The sequence below is a fragment of the Coniosporium apollinis genome, assembly GCF_000281105.1.
Source record: "Coniosporium apollinis CBS 100218 chromosome Unknown supercont1.7, whole genome shotgun sequence".
In the NCBI taxonomy this organism is placed as follows: domain Eukaryota; kingdom Fungi; phylum Ascomycota; class Dothideomycetes; genus Coniosporium; species Coniosporium apollinis.
In genome coordinates, this window is record NW_006913269.1 from 537,587 (window position 1) to 553,520 (window position 15,934).

The 15,934-nt window shown below is 54.0% G+C and overlaps 7 protein-coding genes across 7 annotated transcripts; 2 read left to right on the forward strand and 5 right to left on the reverse strand.

Moving 5' to 3' along the window:
* Window positions 1–340: 340 nt before the first annotated feature.
* On the reverse strand, window positions 341–2,259 carry W97_02080 (uncharacterized protein; the record flags this gene model as incomplete). The annotated part of the gene is made up of 3 exons (XM_007779982.1): window positions 341–1,643; window positions 1,699–2,095; window positions 2,151–2,259. The coding sequence occupies 3 exons, from the start codon at window positions 2,257–2,259 to the stop codon at window positions 341–343; spliced, it is 1,809 nt and encodes a 602-aa protein (XP_007778172.1).
* A 1,821-nt stretch (window positions 2,260–4,080) lies between these two features.
* Window positions 4,081–4,911, forward strand: W97_02081 (uncharacterized protein; the record flags this gene model as incomplete). The annotated part of the gene is made up of 3 exons (XM_007779983.1): window positions 4,081–4,265; window positions 4,375–4,550; window positions 4,664–4,911. 3 exons carry the CDS (start codon window positions 4,081–4,083, stop codon window positions 4,909–4,911), a joined length of 609 nt encoding a protein of 202 aa, XP_007778173.1.
* Window positions 4,912–5,272: 361 nt separating this feature from the next.
* Window positions 5,273–6,556, reverse strand: W97_02082 (sphingolipid delta-4 desaturase; the record flags this gene model as incomplete). Its single annotated transcript, XM_007779984.1, has 3 exons — window positions 5,273–5,968; window positions 6,038–6,316; window positions 6,368–6,556. The coding sequence occupies 3 exons, from the start codon at window positions 6,554–6,556 to the stop codon at window positions 5,273–5,275; spliced, it is 1,164 nt and encodes a 387-aa protein (XP_007778174.1).
* Window positions 6,557–8,883: 2,327 nt separating this feature from the next.
* Window positions 8,884–10,567, reverse strand: W97_02083 (methionyl aminopeptidase; the record flags this gene model as incomplete). Its single annotated transcript, XM_007779985.1, has 7 exons — window positions 8,884–8,940; window positions 9,002–9,088; window positions 9,145–9,306; window positions 9,362–9,625; window positions 9,682–10,295; window positions 10,349–10,480; window positions 10,528–10,567. 7 exons carry the CDS (start codon window positions 10,565–10,567, stop codon window positions 8,884–8,886), a joined length of 1,356 nt encoding a protein of 451 aa, XP_007778175.1.
* A 428-nt stretch (window positions 10,568–10,995) lies between these two features.
* W97_02084 (uncharacterized protein) lies at window positions 10,996–11,936 on the forward strand (the record flags this gene model as incomplete). Its single annotated transcript, XM_007779986.1, has 2 exons — window positions 10,996–11,171; window positions 11,246–11,936. 2 exons carry the CDS (start codon window positions 10,996–10,998, stop codon window positions 11,934–11,936), a joined length of 867 nt encoding a protein of 288 aa, XP_007778176.1.
* Window positions 11,937–12,315: 379 nt separating this feature from the next.
* On the reverse strand, window positions 12,316–13,041 carry W97_02085 (uncharacterized protein; the record flags this gene model as incomplete). Its single annotated transcript, XM_007779987.1, has 1 exon — window positions 12,316–13,041. The coding sequence occupies one exon, from the start codon at window positions 13,039–13,041 to the stop codon at window positions 12,316–12,318; it is 726 nt and encodes a 241-aa protein (XP_007778177.1).
* An 850-nt stretch (window positions 13,042–13,891) lies between these two features.
* On the reverse strand, window positions 13,892–15,611 carry W97_02086 (uncharacterized protein; the record flags this gene model as incomplete). The annotated part of the gene is made up of 3 exons (XM_007779988.1): window positions 13,892–13,909; window positions 13,938–14,940; window positions 14,983–15,611. The coding sequence occupies 3 exons, from the start codon at window positions 15,609–15,611 to the stop codon at window positions 13,892–13,894; spliced, it is 1,650 nt and encodes a 549-aa protein (XP_007778178.1).
* Between the last annotated feature and the right edge of the window lie 323 nt (window positions 15,612–15,934).

Genomic DNA, 15,934 nt, shown 5'->3' on the forward strand with positions numbered 1-15,934 from the left:
TGATCAGGAGCAAAGAAGTCTCCTATCTAACATTTTCTAAAGAGCTGGCTATCGAGGATCACGAATCTGCAGCGGTTCTGTGTGCAAGGAACACTGGCAAACAACTTCAGCTCGATTCTGCCTGCACCGAGCGTCAAATCCTTAAAACCGTCACAGTAATCATAGATTTGTGAAAACAATCACTTTTTCTTGGCGATTTACCGAGCCAAGAAGTGATTGTTTTCACGAATCTATGATTAGTAAAGGAACATGCCATTCATTTCTAAGCTACTGAAAACCCGATAGAGCTCCAGACAGGACGGTAGGTCTTCATGAACAGCCTAGTCAACTCAAATTCAACTCAGACAATGGTAATGGCGCACTCAGGCAGACTCTGAAAGATTGCACTATGTTTGTTGTGCAGGATGAACACACCGACGCGCTTGAAACACCAGGTTTCACGTTGAAGGACCAAACCATACAACCTCAAGAATGCACCATCTGTGCCAACATCGTCTGTATCAACATCGTCTGTATCAACATCGTCTGTATCAACATCGTCTGTATCAACATCGTCTGTATCAACATCGTCTGTATCAACATCGTCTTCATCTAGCCAAGGATCAGAATCACCTTTGGTGAGAACACCAATTGGAAGACATGTGAACTCGCCCATCGCGGCTTGATCTTTACCATCGGGGTAAAAGTATGCGCTCATTGACAATTCGTTGCCTCTGGGGTTTCTGACACTTGCGATGGCAAAGGGCCATTCTGATTTCTTCGAAAACCGAGTCAAAGCGGGGCGACCCTGAATGCGCAAAGAGCCAGCGGTGACTTGTCCAGTGCCGTTTGCACCATAAGCAGTAACTTGTGCGTTGAGAATGAAAACCCAATAGCCCCAGTACAACTCGTGTGCATATGTTGAGTAATAGTGAACAAGGCCTTCCACCGAAGCCCACGACCAGGAAGGGGCTCTATACTGAGATGGTCTAGAGCGACTTGGGTGAACAGTGGTCCAAAGCAATCCGTCAGGGAGAGAGCATTCCCAGATGCCTGCAAGATAAGTGCCGAGCGACCTCTGCATTGCTGTTGCCAGACCTGAAATCGCTATGAGCTTATCCTCGGGTTTTGTCAGATCGCACCTAATGTAAATATCCACAAGATAATTCCAGGCGTAGATCAGTCCCTCCTTAGTGTGCACCGAGCACGTTGAGGATGGATTTGGGAACGTTTCGGCTCCGGCTATAATCTCTCTCAGAGACTCGTACAGAAAGTCAAGATCGGTGTCTGGTAGGCCCTTTGGAAAGGATTCCGAGGCGATTAGCTCTCGACACTCCCAGGTGATCTGATCCTTGCCCAAGTGCAAGGCGCGGGGGGCTAAAAATCGCTCCTGTATTACCCAAGCTCGGCGATTCAAAGGCGCTCTTCCAAGCCGGGTCACCCAATGGGGACTGCTTTTTACGAGACAATGTTGCTCCGGTGAACTTCCATTGTTGATGTCGACCCAAAAAGGCTGTATGAAGTACGGATTCCTGGTATAGTAGCATCCGCCGTCGCTATCGAACGCGTCGGAGGCAGCAATGTTGCAGAAGGAACGTCTGTAGACTTGTTCCATCAAGGCCGATTCGCTGAGCCAGTCCGTAGTAGAGTCTTGGAGAATACACCTGCTCATTTGTATTAGTGTCAATGCTTTCTCAATGTGTGATGCAATTTACGAACATGGCATCAATCCAGAGATACTTCACTCCCAGGCGCCTGGTGATATGGATAGCGTCTTTGAAAGTCTTTGGCAAGCTCTTCAGGCTTACTGATCGTAACATTGCCTCAAGATTACCTCGCAGAAGTCGGATTGGTTGAGTCTTGCCCCAGCAATGGCTCAGTGTCATGTACCGCTCTCCTTTAAGGTCCCCCCTGAGTTCACACAAACGTAGTCCCTCGTTGCTATTCTCTGCAGCAACGTCGAGAAGACGAGTAGGCGCCCACGACTGTTGATTGATGTGACCGCACTTCGCGTGACCAGTGGCACAGTTACGGATCCACTTGCTTACAAGACTCCAGGTCGCTGCAGCATCGGTGCTGCCGGTGAGTTCGTAGCTGTCGAACAATTCCTCTACGTCTGACACTGATCGTTAGAGTATTCATTGTGAAAGTATCGATCTCGGCAAACCCACCATAGGCAGGCAAAACTTCAATATCTACGCCCCCATCCGGGTATGCGCCCCTGTCCGGTTCTGCTCCGTACCAGAAGTAGTAGTAAAGTGTGAAAGGATCTACTCCCATTACTAGGTACTTGACGAAGTGCCCGCTTCTGTTGTGCGGCGAATACACCAGCCCACGTGACTCGTCAGCTTCCACCTGCTGTTGGAGAACGGCACAAACCCAGCATCCTCCCCGTGCTGAAGCGTGCAGGTCTTCATGTGTTAGGTGGAAGTCGAAAGCGTCCTCTTAGTCGGACTCGATGAAGTTGGTTGTCCTAATTGCATGTATATCCCACCTGAAATCTTTACGGAACGGCCCGCTGGTGCGACAGGCGTTGCAGAGAGTGGCCATCTAGAGCCTGATCGGTATAGAGTTCGGTAAGGTTGGCTGTCGTCTTCGTTGAGCTGCGGGTTATTAGAGAAAGCCATTGAGGATGCCTAGAGAGTGGAGATAATAATTCGAGGGGACGGGGCTGTGCCTGTGTGACCGGCACACGTGACTGTGCATCCGCGAAGTCATCCTTACCTTAATCTTACTTCGCTGTGTGGTCGTAAGCACACGAAGTCAATGTTGTGCTGCATCCTTGAGATCGAAGTCAAATCAAGTCCCTGGGTTCCCTCTTGTATCTCAGGATCCCCAGGTAAACACGCATAGAAGCGCTGATCTGCCATGAGCCATCATACCCTTCGCCGAAGAGATTGACCTAAGTGGGCTTGCCATTATCTTATTGCATCTCGTGGTCCACTACCGCTCCATGTCAAACACGTTATGTTCAAAAGATGAGCCGGACAAAGTCTATGTAACGACCTGGGACCTGAACACCTCGACAGGTTCCATCGGGCTCTCTCTCGCGTCCTTTTCACGATTATTGCAGAGCGTACTTTCGCACAAATCATCGATGGCCTCCCGACGCGTGACGACATTGGGGGTTTCCCAGTATATAGCAAAGAGATAGAGAAGAATGCTCTACCTTCTCAGGAAGCCTTAGAGGCAGCGGAAGCATTCCGAGCGCATTTCAAGGCAGATTTATCCAGATGAATGGAAAAGTCAGTATTACTGGAGCGGTCCCTGCGGCAGCCGATCTCTGATAATTGCGCCACGTGGCACAAGCATATCAAGACCCGTTACCGGGGTCAAGGGGCTTCAACATGCAGCTGCTAGAAATGTTGGCTGTCACTTGTCATGACATCGCGGCTTTGCTCAATGCCAATACCGGACCCGGTCTCCGCCGAGAAGGTTAAGATGCCGAAATGTGTAAAGCTGCACTCGAAGGCCGACCAATGGATTCCAAGCATGAGGAACTCTGCTTGGGAACAGTACCCTCAGGGCATCGCTGACGTTGTGGGCTATTGGCCGAATACCATATCTTTGGCGGCGTGGTGCTCTTCGACCGGGGTGAATTTGGTACAGATGTAAGTTCCGTCTGAGTCAATCATCCGTGGTCTACAGCATCAGGTTCTAACTTTGTTGGACAATGTGCAGTGCACGAATGCTTTCTCGCATCCCATCGGAGGCTCCCGAATCTTCCAACTTTCAGAAATACAGAACCATCAATTGGCCGAGTTTACAGCACAACGGAACCAAACCATGCTGGCTGGTACCTGGTCCGGCGCATGCTCGATACCTTCGAACTGCCGGGGACGAAGGATCTACATCGATGTATCGTAGACGACCCTGTGGGCTTGACGATGTCGAAACTCCGGTGGATGTGTCGTGGGAAGGTACTTGGGAACAAGCTCAAGTGTGTCATAGAGTACCTTCTAGGTGCGCTTGACTTTCTTCGCGGTGAAGCCAAGGTAGTACATGCCGGTATGTTGTAACTTACAACTAGATCATCCATTTTCTTGACCTGAGCAGTTTGTGTTGATTTATCACGCAGACATCCAAGCGGGCAACATTGTGATGTCACTCACAGACGACTCGAGTCTCAAAGCGTTCGAACAGAGCGAGTCGGCCAAGCCGAGTGTTTACAGGCTTGCTGGAGACCGTGGCATTTACGCATCAAGGCCCCTCGTCACGCCGAGAAATGACGGCCGTTGGGCGCTGTGCGACTTTGGCTATGCACAGCTCGGCTCGCCGACTGGCCGGTAAGTTGGACAGACCAAGCCCATCGCCTACCGAACGCCCGAAACCCTTCTCGGAATCTCTTAGGACCACAGAATAGACATCTGATGCGCCGGGACAATGGTGAGTTAGCGTACGGCGATGCCACTGTTCCACAGCTGTGTCACTGACTTCTGCCCAGATCTGGGAGCTGTTTAAAGGCAAGCCCCTCTTCGACGAGAGACTACTGGATGGCGGCGTGTCAAGCGCGGCTCCTGTGGCTTGGCTGATCGCTTTGCTCGGTCCCCCGCCAAAGGAGTCACTCACGCGTGGGAAGGATTCAGAATAGTTCTTCAGCGAGAACGGTGAGTGCTCGCCGGGATCCTCCGCAATTACCACGAGCATTCGTTGCGCTGGCTTCGGTAAAACTAACTCTGTCAAGGCGAATTCACGGCGGACATCCTTCCTGCAATCACACTGGAAGACGAAGAGGGAAATTCTGAAGGGGAGGAGAAGGCTGCGTTCCTCCGCTTCATACGGAGGATGCTGCAGTGGAAGCCCGAAGACAGGAAGTTGGCTGAAGAGCTCCTGGAGGACCCGTGGTTGCAGGCTCAAAATCCGCACCGCCTCATAGTCCCTTCAAGGGAAGTCCCGGGAGGATCGGAAGCTGGGGCGGTGTCGCAAGGGTAGTCAGCTGTGTTCGTATGAGAGCTAGCGATGGACTTCTGTGTATGGAGGAGTATCAGATGAAGGCTCGGCCTGGAAGGATCCATGTTCGGTGGTTATCGTGCAAGCAGTTCATTCAGCATTACCATTGAGAAGATAGCTACAATAGCTTGAGCTTTACTAGACTGGTTACCGTAGCTTTGAGTGCACCTAGGCGTAAGGCAGCGTATACAGCCTCATCCGCGGGCCAATCCATCACTAAAAGTGAAACGGTCAGACTAAAGGATCTTCAGAACCATGGCAAATTTTGTAAGTTTCCATAATTTCGGAGTCTAGCGATTTCTGTCAACCGCATGCTGCCCATTACTAAAGCAGAGACGCAGATCTATTTGACTCCCGGAATACCCCTCCGCTCATTCGCCCCCAACTCCTCCTCCTTCCACCCACCCACTTTCCTTCCTCCCTCCGCCCTCTTCACCCGACACCACAGCCCAGTCTCGTTATCCAGAATGAACTGCCAGATCACACGCACCCAGCTCTCATGGCTCGGCAGCTCCTTGTAAAACTCGGCGGCTATACGCCGGACCGCCGGCAGCCGCGTCCAAGGCACGGCAGGGAAGTCGTGGTGTTCATTGTGATAGCCAACGTTATAGGTCAGGAGGTTCAGGGGCCCATAGTACGAGTACGTCTCCGGTACCGGCACCGTTGGATCACTGGCCTGACTCTTCGCCACAGGCTTGTGCTGCGAGAAAACGTAGTGTTCCGCAATAAAGTGCCCGGCGCACGGATGCAGTGACCCGGCGAGGAAGCTGCTCATGACGAAGTAGGCCAGCGCGTTCCAGCCGGCTAACTTGACGAGCGCAACGTCGAAGGCGAGTTGCACAAGGACGTTGAAGAGGTGGATCTTCGTGAGCGGAAGCTGGTAGATGAGCATGGGGCGCAGGGCGTAGAAGAGGATCTGGAAGGTGCAGAAGAAGGCTTTGCCGAGGATCGAGTCGAGGAAGAGGGCTTCGAGCGCGGTGGGGAGGTCGGTGTCGAGGCCGTCAACGCCGAGGGATTTGTGGTGGGTTAGATGGTAGGGCTGGTGGGAAGGTTAGATTCTGGCATTGCTGATGGTTTATCAAAGATTGGAATGCAGCGGCTGGCTCACCCTAAATGAGGCACTGTATGGTATGCCAATTGGCAGGTTGGCGAACACAGCGAAGACTCTGTTGGCCAGAGGAGAGCGGAAGGCGAGGTTATGTGAGATTTCGTGGATCGCGAGGAAGAGGTTCTGGTTTGCGGTCGCTCCGATGATATAGGCCGTTAAGAAAAAGGACCATGATAGTATCGGGGTGCGTCGCAATAGGTAGGCACAGGTTATCTGGAGGACAACGACTGCGAGGACGAAGTATTTCGTAAGGGGTTCTGGGCCGCAGAGCTTCGTGATCTGGGAATCGTTAGTTTGCGCAGACCTGAGAAGACGTTGGGCTTAGTATACCTCTGGATGGGCCTTGATGATGGCCTGCCTCCGCGTCCGGTGAGGCTCCTCGGTGTATGTCCAGAAGAAACGGTCGTGGTCTGATTCTGTTGGTGGTGCTGAGGCGGAGACCTGCTCCGGCCCTTTACGCTGGGCGACATTGGAGACCTTTACGGGCTCAATGACTGCAGTAGCGACGGATGAACGCATAGCGAGCTGATCTATTGCAGAATAAGAGGAACAAGTGTTTGTTCAGGGCTGGGGGGACATTATTGTAGTGGAAGTGCGCAGTTATCGACAAGCGTTGAAGAGCATCAAAGCGTGGAACAGGGTCCAGCCCGCCCAAGCCGCAGCCGCAACCGCCTGTCAGGAACGCTGCAGGGGTTTTGGCGCCTGGCATCTTTTTGATACCTGCTGCCTCAGGCAACCCCCCCCCCCCCAAAATGCTGAACCCGAGCAAGCATCACTGAAGCATGAACAGGCAAGGCTGGCCGTTTACTGACGCTGGCTGAGGCGGGCTTCGACCGCGTATCCATCAATGACGAAATTCACTGGAGACACAACAGGCGTTCATAGCGACACACAGCGAGCTCTGCAGCTAGTAGACCTCGAAGAACCTCATGATGTGACATATGATGACGTCCCCAGAAGCCTGCGTGGATGTTTGCCCTTGTAGATCTCGACGTGCCAAAGTGTCCACATCTGCTTAACTTCACCATAGCTTCATGTATCGTCTGTCTCATATACTACGCAGCGAATGCTCCCTCAACACCTCCTTCGCCCCTCCCACATCCACACAATAGTCTTCCTCTCTGATGTCTGTAATCGTGCCATCCACCAAATAGAGGTACCACATTGGCCGCCAGTTCTCCAGCTTGACGGCCTGGTAGCCTCCTTTGAGCGGTCCACTTCCTGAATCGGATCAAAAAGTATTTCACCGGCTTTGGCTCACCGCACTTGTCGCATTCCATGACCTAGGGTGGCTGTTCCTGGATGGGGCTTACTTGCCGCGCCGCCGCCGATTCTGTAACTGGCTCCCGAAAGCGCTGACTGCGATATCATCAGCCGTCACAACCCGGTGTCCTGACTGATTGGTTTGAGCGCAATATCCGGGTTCGCAGCTATAGAAGTCTGCTTTCGGTCATTCCGAAGCCTATCCTTTCTGATCGCGAAGCGCAAGACAGGTATCAGTAACCTGGCGACCAGAACTTGGATAGTCAGAGAACGATAGGAGAAAGTCTCGGGAGCCGGACTTTTACCCGCTATTAAGAGCACCGTGATCCAACGACAAGTGATGAAAGCGAATGCAAACATGCAAGTACTGACACAAAGGCTTACGAGCCTCTTAAATGAGTGTCGAGTGGGCAGATATCTTGTCCAGAGAGATGGCCTTTCGTCGTCTAAGTAGACATATCCGTACTCAGATGTGGTATCTAGCAATCGTAATGCTAGATATGTCGAAGTGAAAAGGGCGACAAGCACGGCCATATCCATCAACCAAAAATAGCAATTTGATGACATAGCTTCGAAGATTTGTTGCCTAAAGAGCATTCTGGCGGGGCGGAAGATAGAAGGTGGAGGTTTCGGTGAGCTGGCAAGGATCGCTTCACATTGAGCGCTTGTCACATCGTCGGCCTGTTAATTGTACCGCTTAGCATGGGGTAATTGTTTGCTTGGGGCTTGGAGCTCTTGTTTTATCTTTACAAGATCCTCAAAAATCGTTCTCTGCGCTCCAGCGTTGGTATTTCAAGATCCACCAGCCATAGTAAACGGCTACGACAATTGCAGCGACCGCGAATGCACCGTTGACCAACGGCATTATATGACGTTTGAGAGAGATCGTTTTCGGGAACATCTGGGCATTCTGCTGAGCCGCATGAAGCTGTTGGCCTTGGTGCAGTTGTTGAGGTTGCTGCGGTTGAGGCGGTTGCCCTTGGATTTGATGTGATGCAGTCGGTTGTATAACGGCTATAGCAACAGGTTGTGCGGACTGAGCGGCTGCTCCACGAAGCGGAGCCAAGGGGATTATTGGCTGAGCCATGGTTTGTGTATCTGTACAGAGCGAGATACCAGTGGAAACTTTCGAGCTTCTTATTAAAAATTTCCAAGAGACGCAGCAAGGGAGGAAGGCTGAGCAGTGTTGGCCCAGCACGCAGGCACTTCGCTTGGCAATCCCGCTCCAATATTCAGCGGGAAATCCACCTGGGCACAAAGCGAAGTCGCTTGACTTTTTCAACTGCGCCTCGGACATCAAATGATTGCCACCAACGTCCCTAATACCTCTTAGCACTAGGTACTTGTATTGCTACAATCCCATACCAAGAGATCTAATGAATTAGATCCATCCATCACGCCTACTAGGTCGGGTAAACCGGTCGGTGAGAAGACGATTACACCTATGATAGCCCCGGATCCCCCCAGTGGCGGGCCTTCTGGAGGCACCATGAACTTGGTCCACAACGCACTCACGCACAACGCGACAGCACCACCTCAACCCGCCCAGCCGACGCGTCGAAACCCACCACGCGTAATACACGCTAGTAATCATCGCCACGGCTAATAACCTCCTTGACATTCGGCCTAAGCAAAATCGTCTGCAGAACAGTCAGTAAGCTTATTAACTACAGCACCTTTGCACGGGATCACTCCACTTACGTGTTCGTACTGAGCTGTGTAGGAGCCCTTGACATCGCAAAGAGGCGGATACGCCTCGACGATGCCGCTTTGCACCAAGTTGTTCAGCTAGTCAGACTGTTAGCATGAGCCTTTTAGTGTGAATAGTTCTGTATGATACTTACTCCAAGCAAGTACTTTTCATGTCCCAATCGATCCAGATAACGCCTGCAGAAAGGAAGGGTTCCGAAGTTCTTTGTTATCGAATTCAGGAGAGTCTTCGCCGAGGACACTCGCAGTGCCACCTTCGGCGCGTCTTCTTTCTTCGCATAATGCGATGTCTCCATCTGCAAAATTCGTCAGTAGGTGCCGTATACCGAAGCGATCGCTGGGACCACTCACGTCATCTCTCACGTAGCCCTTGCCTGTGCTACCGAACGTCTCAATAGCGAAAACTTCGCCTTCCTCCATCTTCGTCTGATCACCTCCTTTGACAATGGGCACGCTCTTGCCGCCATGGATGTTGTACTGTCCGATGTTGTGGCCGTTTAGATTCCGGATGGCCTTGACGGGGTGTGTCTGTCCGTTGATCTCCACCTCGTAGCTCTCCATGACCTCTTGAATTGCCGCGCCGATGTCGCACATACGAACGTCGATACCAGCTTCCTGTCCGTTGTGTCAGCAGCTGCGTCGAAAAAGTTAGTGGCTCAGGGAACGCGTACCCTGACGCCTGCATTCGTCGCGTCCTTTACCGCAGCCAGGAGATTGTCATACATAGGATCGAAGGCTAACGTGAATGCAGAATCGACTATCCTTCCATTGAAGTGGACACCGAAATCAACTTTCATCACATCCTTCTCGCCCAGAACCATCTTATTGCCCGCATTCGGCGTGTAGTGCGCTGCGCAATGGTTGATGCTTAGTCCGGTGGGAAAGCCCATACCGCCCCTAATGTTGTCGCCTTCCTCCAAACCCTGATGCCCGGTCAAAGCCCTTACGCTGTCCTCAATTCCTTCCGCAATCTCCGTAAGGGTTTGGCCGGGTTTGATGTTCTTCTGCGCCCATTGCCGCACCTGCCGATGCACTTCTGCGCCCTGTCTGTACTCGGTGAGGAAGTCGTTGTTCATACGGTCCAGGTGGCGCTTTTCTTCACTGGTTGTGCGGTAGGCGTTGTCGTCCTTGTACTCGACTTCCTCACCGGTGGGGTACTGGCTGTTGGGGAAGAGTTGCGATACGGGGACGCGGGGAGGGTCAGATTGTACTTTTGCGCCGTTGGTACCATTCGTGGCAGCGCCAGCCTTCTTCTTCTTCCTCGGCTTTCTCTTCTTCTTCTTTGCTGTTCACCGTCAGGCCTTGAGGGTTGTTGCATGAAACGCAGGGAAGACTGACCGCCTGCCGCGCCACCATCTACGACCCCATTGCCAGCCTCCGCGTCGTCATCTGAGTCGTCTACGTCTCCATTTTCAACCTTCGGCAGGCCGTTGGCGGCGCCTTGCGGGAGATTTCCTTTGGCTTCTTCTACTGCGTGAATGTTAAGAGGAGCTTTCGAGCGGTTTAGCGAAGCTTACGTCTGAGATCCTTGATGCCGTCAGCAGCGGCGGCAGTCATGCTGGAGAAAGTTACAGCAGTAAAGGCTACGATAGCGAAACTGTGATATTTCTACGAGATGTGAGTTGGAGGCGGGTTATCGCGGATAAGCTCCGCCCCGCCATGCGCAGGGGTCAGTGGAATACTCCGCCGCGGCTGTCAATCGGACGGCTCCAACCTTGGGCTGGACAAGCTGGACGTCAAATACAGCTTGAGGAGATTTCAGGTACTCTGTGCATGAAGTTATAGTACTGCTAAATCTTTCATCCCTTTTGTGGTGCGAAATCGGTCTGGTTATTCTGCTATTGACATGTTCGCAGTCTGGCGTGTCTGCCTGAGGTGTCGACTAACCGTGCATGACGTCTTCATGCTCAAGCGATCCCAATTGCTGCTGCTGCTGCGCGAACACACGACACTTTACAATATAGCACTCGTGCCCAGATTGAAGCATGACTCTTCGCCCGCCTACTGCTTCATACATCCAGCGTCTCCAACGGCCTCAATGTCTCCACCGCCAGCTCCAACAGCGATGCTTCCACGCCTCGACTCGGCGCGACACCGAGGCCGTAAACCACTACGACACCTTAGGTCTATCGCAAACAGCGTCTGCCGCTGATATAAAGCGGTACATACGACCTCCACCTTCCACGCCCCGTTCCATCTTCCAATCCCCACCGTCCCACTAACAACCCCCCACAGCCAATTCTACACCCTCTCCAAGCAGCACCACCCCGACCACAACCCCAACGACCCCGCCGCCTCAACCCGCTTCGTTCAAATCAGCGAAGCCTACCACGTTCTCGGCGTCGCCGAAAAGCGCGCCAAATACGACGAGTCCCTCCGCCCGCACCCCCGCCACCATGACGCTCCGCACCACGGCTCCTACTCCTCACACGCCGGCTCGCGGCCCGCGTCCGGGCTAAGTCGACGACGGACTCAGTTCCGCGGTCCCCCGCCCAGTTTCTACCGCAGCGGGGGCTACGGGACGCACGGCGCGAAGCGGCGGGAGCATGCGCCTGGCTTCGGCGGGGGAGGCGGAGATGCCGGATCAGGGGGGCCGGCGGGCCAGACGTCGCAAGCTTCGGCTGAGGGCGCAGCGGCGGGGGGGACGGGCGGGTTTGGGCCGGGGCAGGAACACCCGGGGGCGAGAGGGTATGAGAACGATATCCCGTATTGGGATCGTGAGGGGCATAGAAGGACGCAGGAGGGGGTCGAGTCGAGGTTGCAGAAGCTCAGGAGGGCGAGGAGTGGGCTGGGGGAGGATGGGGCGGGTGGGGCGAGTATGCTGTTTAACTTCTTTCTGCTGAGTGGGATTGTGGGCTTGGTTGTGTCGCTGCCGGGGTTGTTTGAGAGGAAGGCGAGGGCGCAGCGGAGGGAGAGGGAGGGATGAGTGGCGGGGGTTTGGGGCGAACAGAATAGAGCACGGTTTGAGTTGGAGGCACAGAGGATGCCTCGCGTGGTTAGTAAGGTATAGGCTGTCGCTGCGCTGTGCCAACCAGATCTTAATTTGACCGTTGAGGACTCTATGGTACTTGATTGAAAACTTATGTAAAAACACCACATGTACTCAGTTCTGTTGCCGTTTGACAGAGTGAGCAATTGCAGAGGATCGGTCAACGTAGCATGAACATAATAATCACTACGCCAGTACGCTAAGATCTATATAACTTGATTATCTAGCTTAAGCAACCGCAAGATTCGCAAGCTAAATAATACCAGGAAACAATCTAGGGACACACTACAACACAGATCCTCCCTCGCTACTAACCCTACAAAAACGCCAAATCCCCCCTCTCATCCACCACTCCCCTCTGACTCCCCCACCTCCCATTCTCTACACCAACCGGCCTCTTCTCCCTACTCTCCCCAACCTTCAACCTCGGACTCAGTCGTTCATTCTCCCCCTTCACAACCCCCAACGGCACCCTAACACTCTCCCTTACCGCCCTGCCGAGCCTCTGCCCCCGACTCAGCATCGCCTCGCTCGGCCTCCTCCTGTGCCCCACCGCCTGGCCGGACGTATACCGCGACCTGCGTTGCTGTGACATCCGTCCCGTGTTGCCAACCACAATCCCGACGTTCATCTGCTCTATGGTTGGGGAGTCATACACGAGGATATTCCCCCTCTCATCCCGCGCGAGATGGCCGCTGAAATCCCTTAGGCCCTCGCCCGGCGCCGAGGTGTCCAGGCTGCTGAGCCCGAGGCCTATACCCGCGGGACCGGGCGGCAGTACGAACGACGCTGAGCGGCTCGCGGAGCCTGAGCGCGCGTCTTCCCAAGCTGAGTCGTCGTCCTCTGTCTTTCCTTCCTGCTCCTGCGCGGTCAGCGTCATGGACGGCTGCGAGTACAGACTCTCCGTTGCGCTCTCAAAGAGGCGGGAGTGGCGCAGGCTGGAGCGCGTGCTGCTATGGCGGGCGAGGTTGGGGCGCGAGATACCAGCTGCCCCTGCAAGGCGTGCGCGCAGATGCACGTCCCAGGTCTTGCGGATGCGCATGGGGGCTCGGCGGAGGAGGAGGCAGACCAGTTCGTGCCGATGCTTTTGGAGGTCGCGACGGATTTGTGGGTGTGTTGGCGGCGCAGGGAGTCTTTTATTGGGTAGAGCTCGCTGATGCGGTTGCGGTCATTCTCACTCCGCGGTTTTGCTGAGTCGATGGCTATTGTGTTCAAAGGGTCGTGATTCTCGGAAGCGGGGGTTGCGGCTGTCGATGTGAGTGTTGATAGGGGCCGGAGTGAGCTTAGGCGGGCGTTGGACTCTCGCGCACCGAAGAAGGGCGAGCGGCTTGCGGCGCGGTTGCGGATGTAGCTTTGGCGGCGGTCGTGCAGTGGGCGGCGATCGGATATCGAGCCTCCACTTCTCCCTTGTGGGACCATCCGTATGCTCTTCCGCTTCTCTGCGGACGGTAGGGAAAAGTGTGGTGGCGCTGGGCGGCCTGACGGCGGTGCCGGAAAGGTCGAAGGAGTAGTAGAGAGCAGACCTGTCGACTGTGTGCTGTAGGAGCTATAGCTGTTACAGTCACGCGCTCGCAGTGCGGATAGTCTATTCATGCTGCGCGTAGGAGACGAGTATGTATTGTTCCGCCCATGGCCAAGACCTGTGATTCTCCGATTTACTGGCAGGCCTGTGTTGGCTGGAGGATCATGGTAGATTGTGCTTTGCGGTCTTTCTCTTGTAGGTGATGCCGCCGCAATTCTGGCGGATTGTACTCGTGAAGATCGTGACTGAGAGTCTACCAGTGCCATACGAAGACTCTCTGTAGGCAGTTTCATCGAGTCGTGCGGAGTATGTGAGTTTGGCGTAGAGGCGTCGTAACCCCAATCACTGGACCGGTTGAAGTTTGCTAGAATCACAGCGTCGCCTTCCCCTAGGGAGCTAACTTGGGACTGTCTCACTTGACCTCTGAGCTTCGACTTGGGTGGAATGGGTATGGGAAAGTCAATCTGTATCTGAGGTGGGGGTTCCGGTGTCCTTTCGAACTCGTCTGAGCCCTTCTCCACATCCTGATCAAGCGTCTGGTCATGTTGTCTCTGACATGCGTCGTCTTGGATGATTGGCCTCGAGATTTCAGATTTTCTTGGACCCGACGGCGGACTTCTCGTTTTTCGTTTCCTACAGCAGCAGAGCAGCACAACTGCTACAAAGGCAGCGACGAGTAGCACGAGGCCAACAACGGTGGCAATGATGGTCACGAGTAGCTTGCTGTTCTTTGGAGGCGAAACATCATCCGAGACAGACGCAGATGATTCGATCAACACTTGATCTGTACTTTGCGAGGTTGCGGAATTGGAGGTGGAAACCAATGGCGTCGGGTTGGACTCCGGCAAGTCCGCCGCTTGAAGCTGGATCTGGAAGGTCTGAGAGTCGCTAGCAGACGACCCCGCAACATTGACAGTAACAACTCCAGTGACGACTCCCGGCTTGACGTCGTCCGGTACGTTGGCTGAAATGGTAAGGCTTGCCGAATCGTATGTGAGCCACCGAGGAGAAGATCCTAGGTTCACCCTAACCTCGACGTTGTCTTGCGTGAAGATGGACTGGGAAAACGTGTAGCTAAAGCGCTTCCCAATTGTGGCAACCAGAGGCCCAATCCCCGCGGTGAACAAGTCCGACACATATACTAGGCGAATCGTGGTGGTCGCGGCATCCCCAAAGCGACTGTAAACTGTAACTTCGACGTCCTGGGATTCCGTTCCTTCCGGAGGCGTGCCTTCGAGATCCATGGTGCTCGAATCAAATGTCAACCACGACGGCATCCTGGCGCTTGTATTCGCAATATCCGCATAGTCGATGGGTTGCCCGTCGAGTTTGAGATGACTACGAAGCTCTCTGTACTCGAGTGGTGTGTCTTTCGAGATCTTAACTTCTACTTTCGGCGGCTCGAAGACAAGCTCATGACTGGAGATCACCAACGTAAACTGAGCCCAACCTCCTGCATACCCAATTACATCTGACGCGATCAGGAGCACGTCAAAGTGCTGCGGGGACGCATCAGGCGGCGGTGCTACACCGGAGAACCTTACTTCATCCGCGCCAAAGGAGAGCCATGCTGGAAGAGGAGTTCTGTCGATCATTGTAGTGTAATATGTCAGACTCTTCCCGTCAGCGACGAAGGTATCCCTTGAGAAGGCGAAACCAAACGGCTCTGATGCCTTGAGTAGGAGATTGCTAGGGTGTGACTGTTTTCCAATATCCCGCAACTGATCTGAGACGCTCATCTTCAGTTGCGGGCCACGGTAATCAACCACCTCTAGTGTCGCCTCCATGACAGCAGACCCGCCGCCAGCCCTCGCGGCCGTGATGTTGAACACCTTTGACCCGACGTCGGCCGCACCTGGCGTACCCCATAAGGTGCGGCTAGCGCCATCGATGTTTAGCCATGGTGGAGCGGCAGTCAGAGAGTACTGATAAGGTTCTGCTTCCGGCTCGAATGTCGAGGACGATAATTGGAAGCTAAAGTATTGTGCGACTCGGGCGACGGGCGGAACCTGTGCATTGAACGGTAATGACACCCGTGATACTGCAATGACAGAAGACGCAAGCAGTAAGATGCATAGAGGCAGGAACATGTCGAGTATGAGACTGCCCCTCGGCGGGATGCGGCGTCGAGCTTCCGGAGGCTTTCGGCTTCAGCGCTTCTCCCTGCTATCTCTTAACGGTTGGGAGGCACACAATTGCCTTTGGTGCCGTATATCCGTGAAACGTACGATCTCGAGTGACTCGTCGGTGACAGAGAGGTTCTGGTGGCGGCGTAGGATTCCCCGCCTACAGCCACCTAGCGGAAGGCAGGTCGAGATTCGCGCTTCCTCGCGCATGGCGCGTTGGTGACCGCCGCGGGCTTCAAGCCCTTGCGTGGATATTAGGAATCTAGAGGAGGTGGCTACAAAGGAAT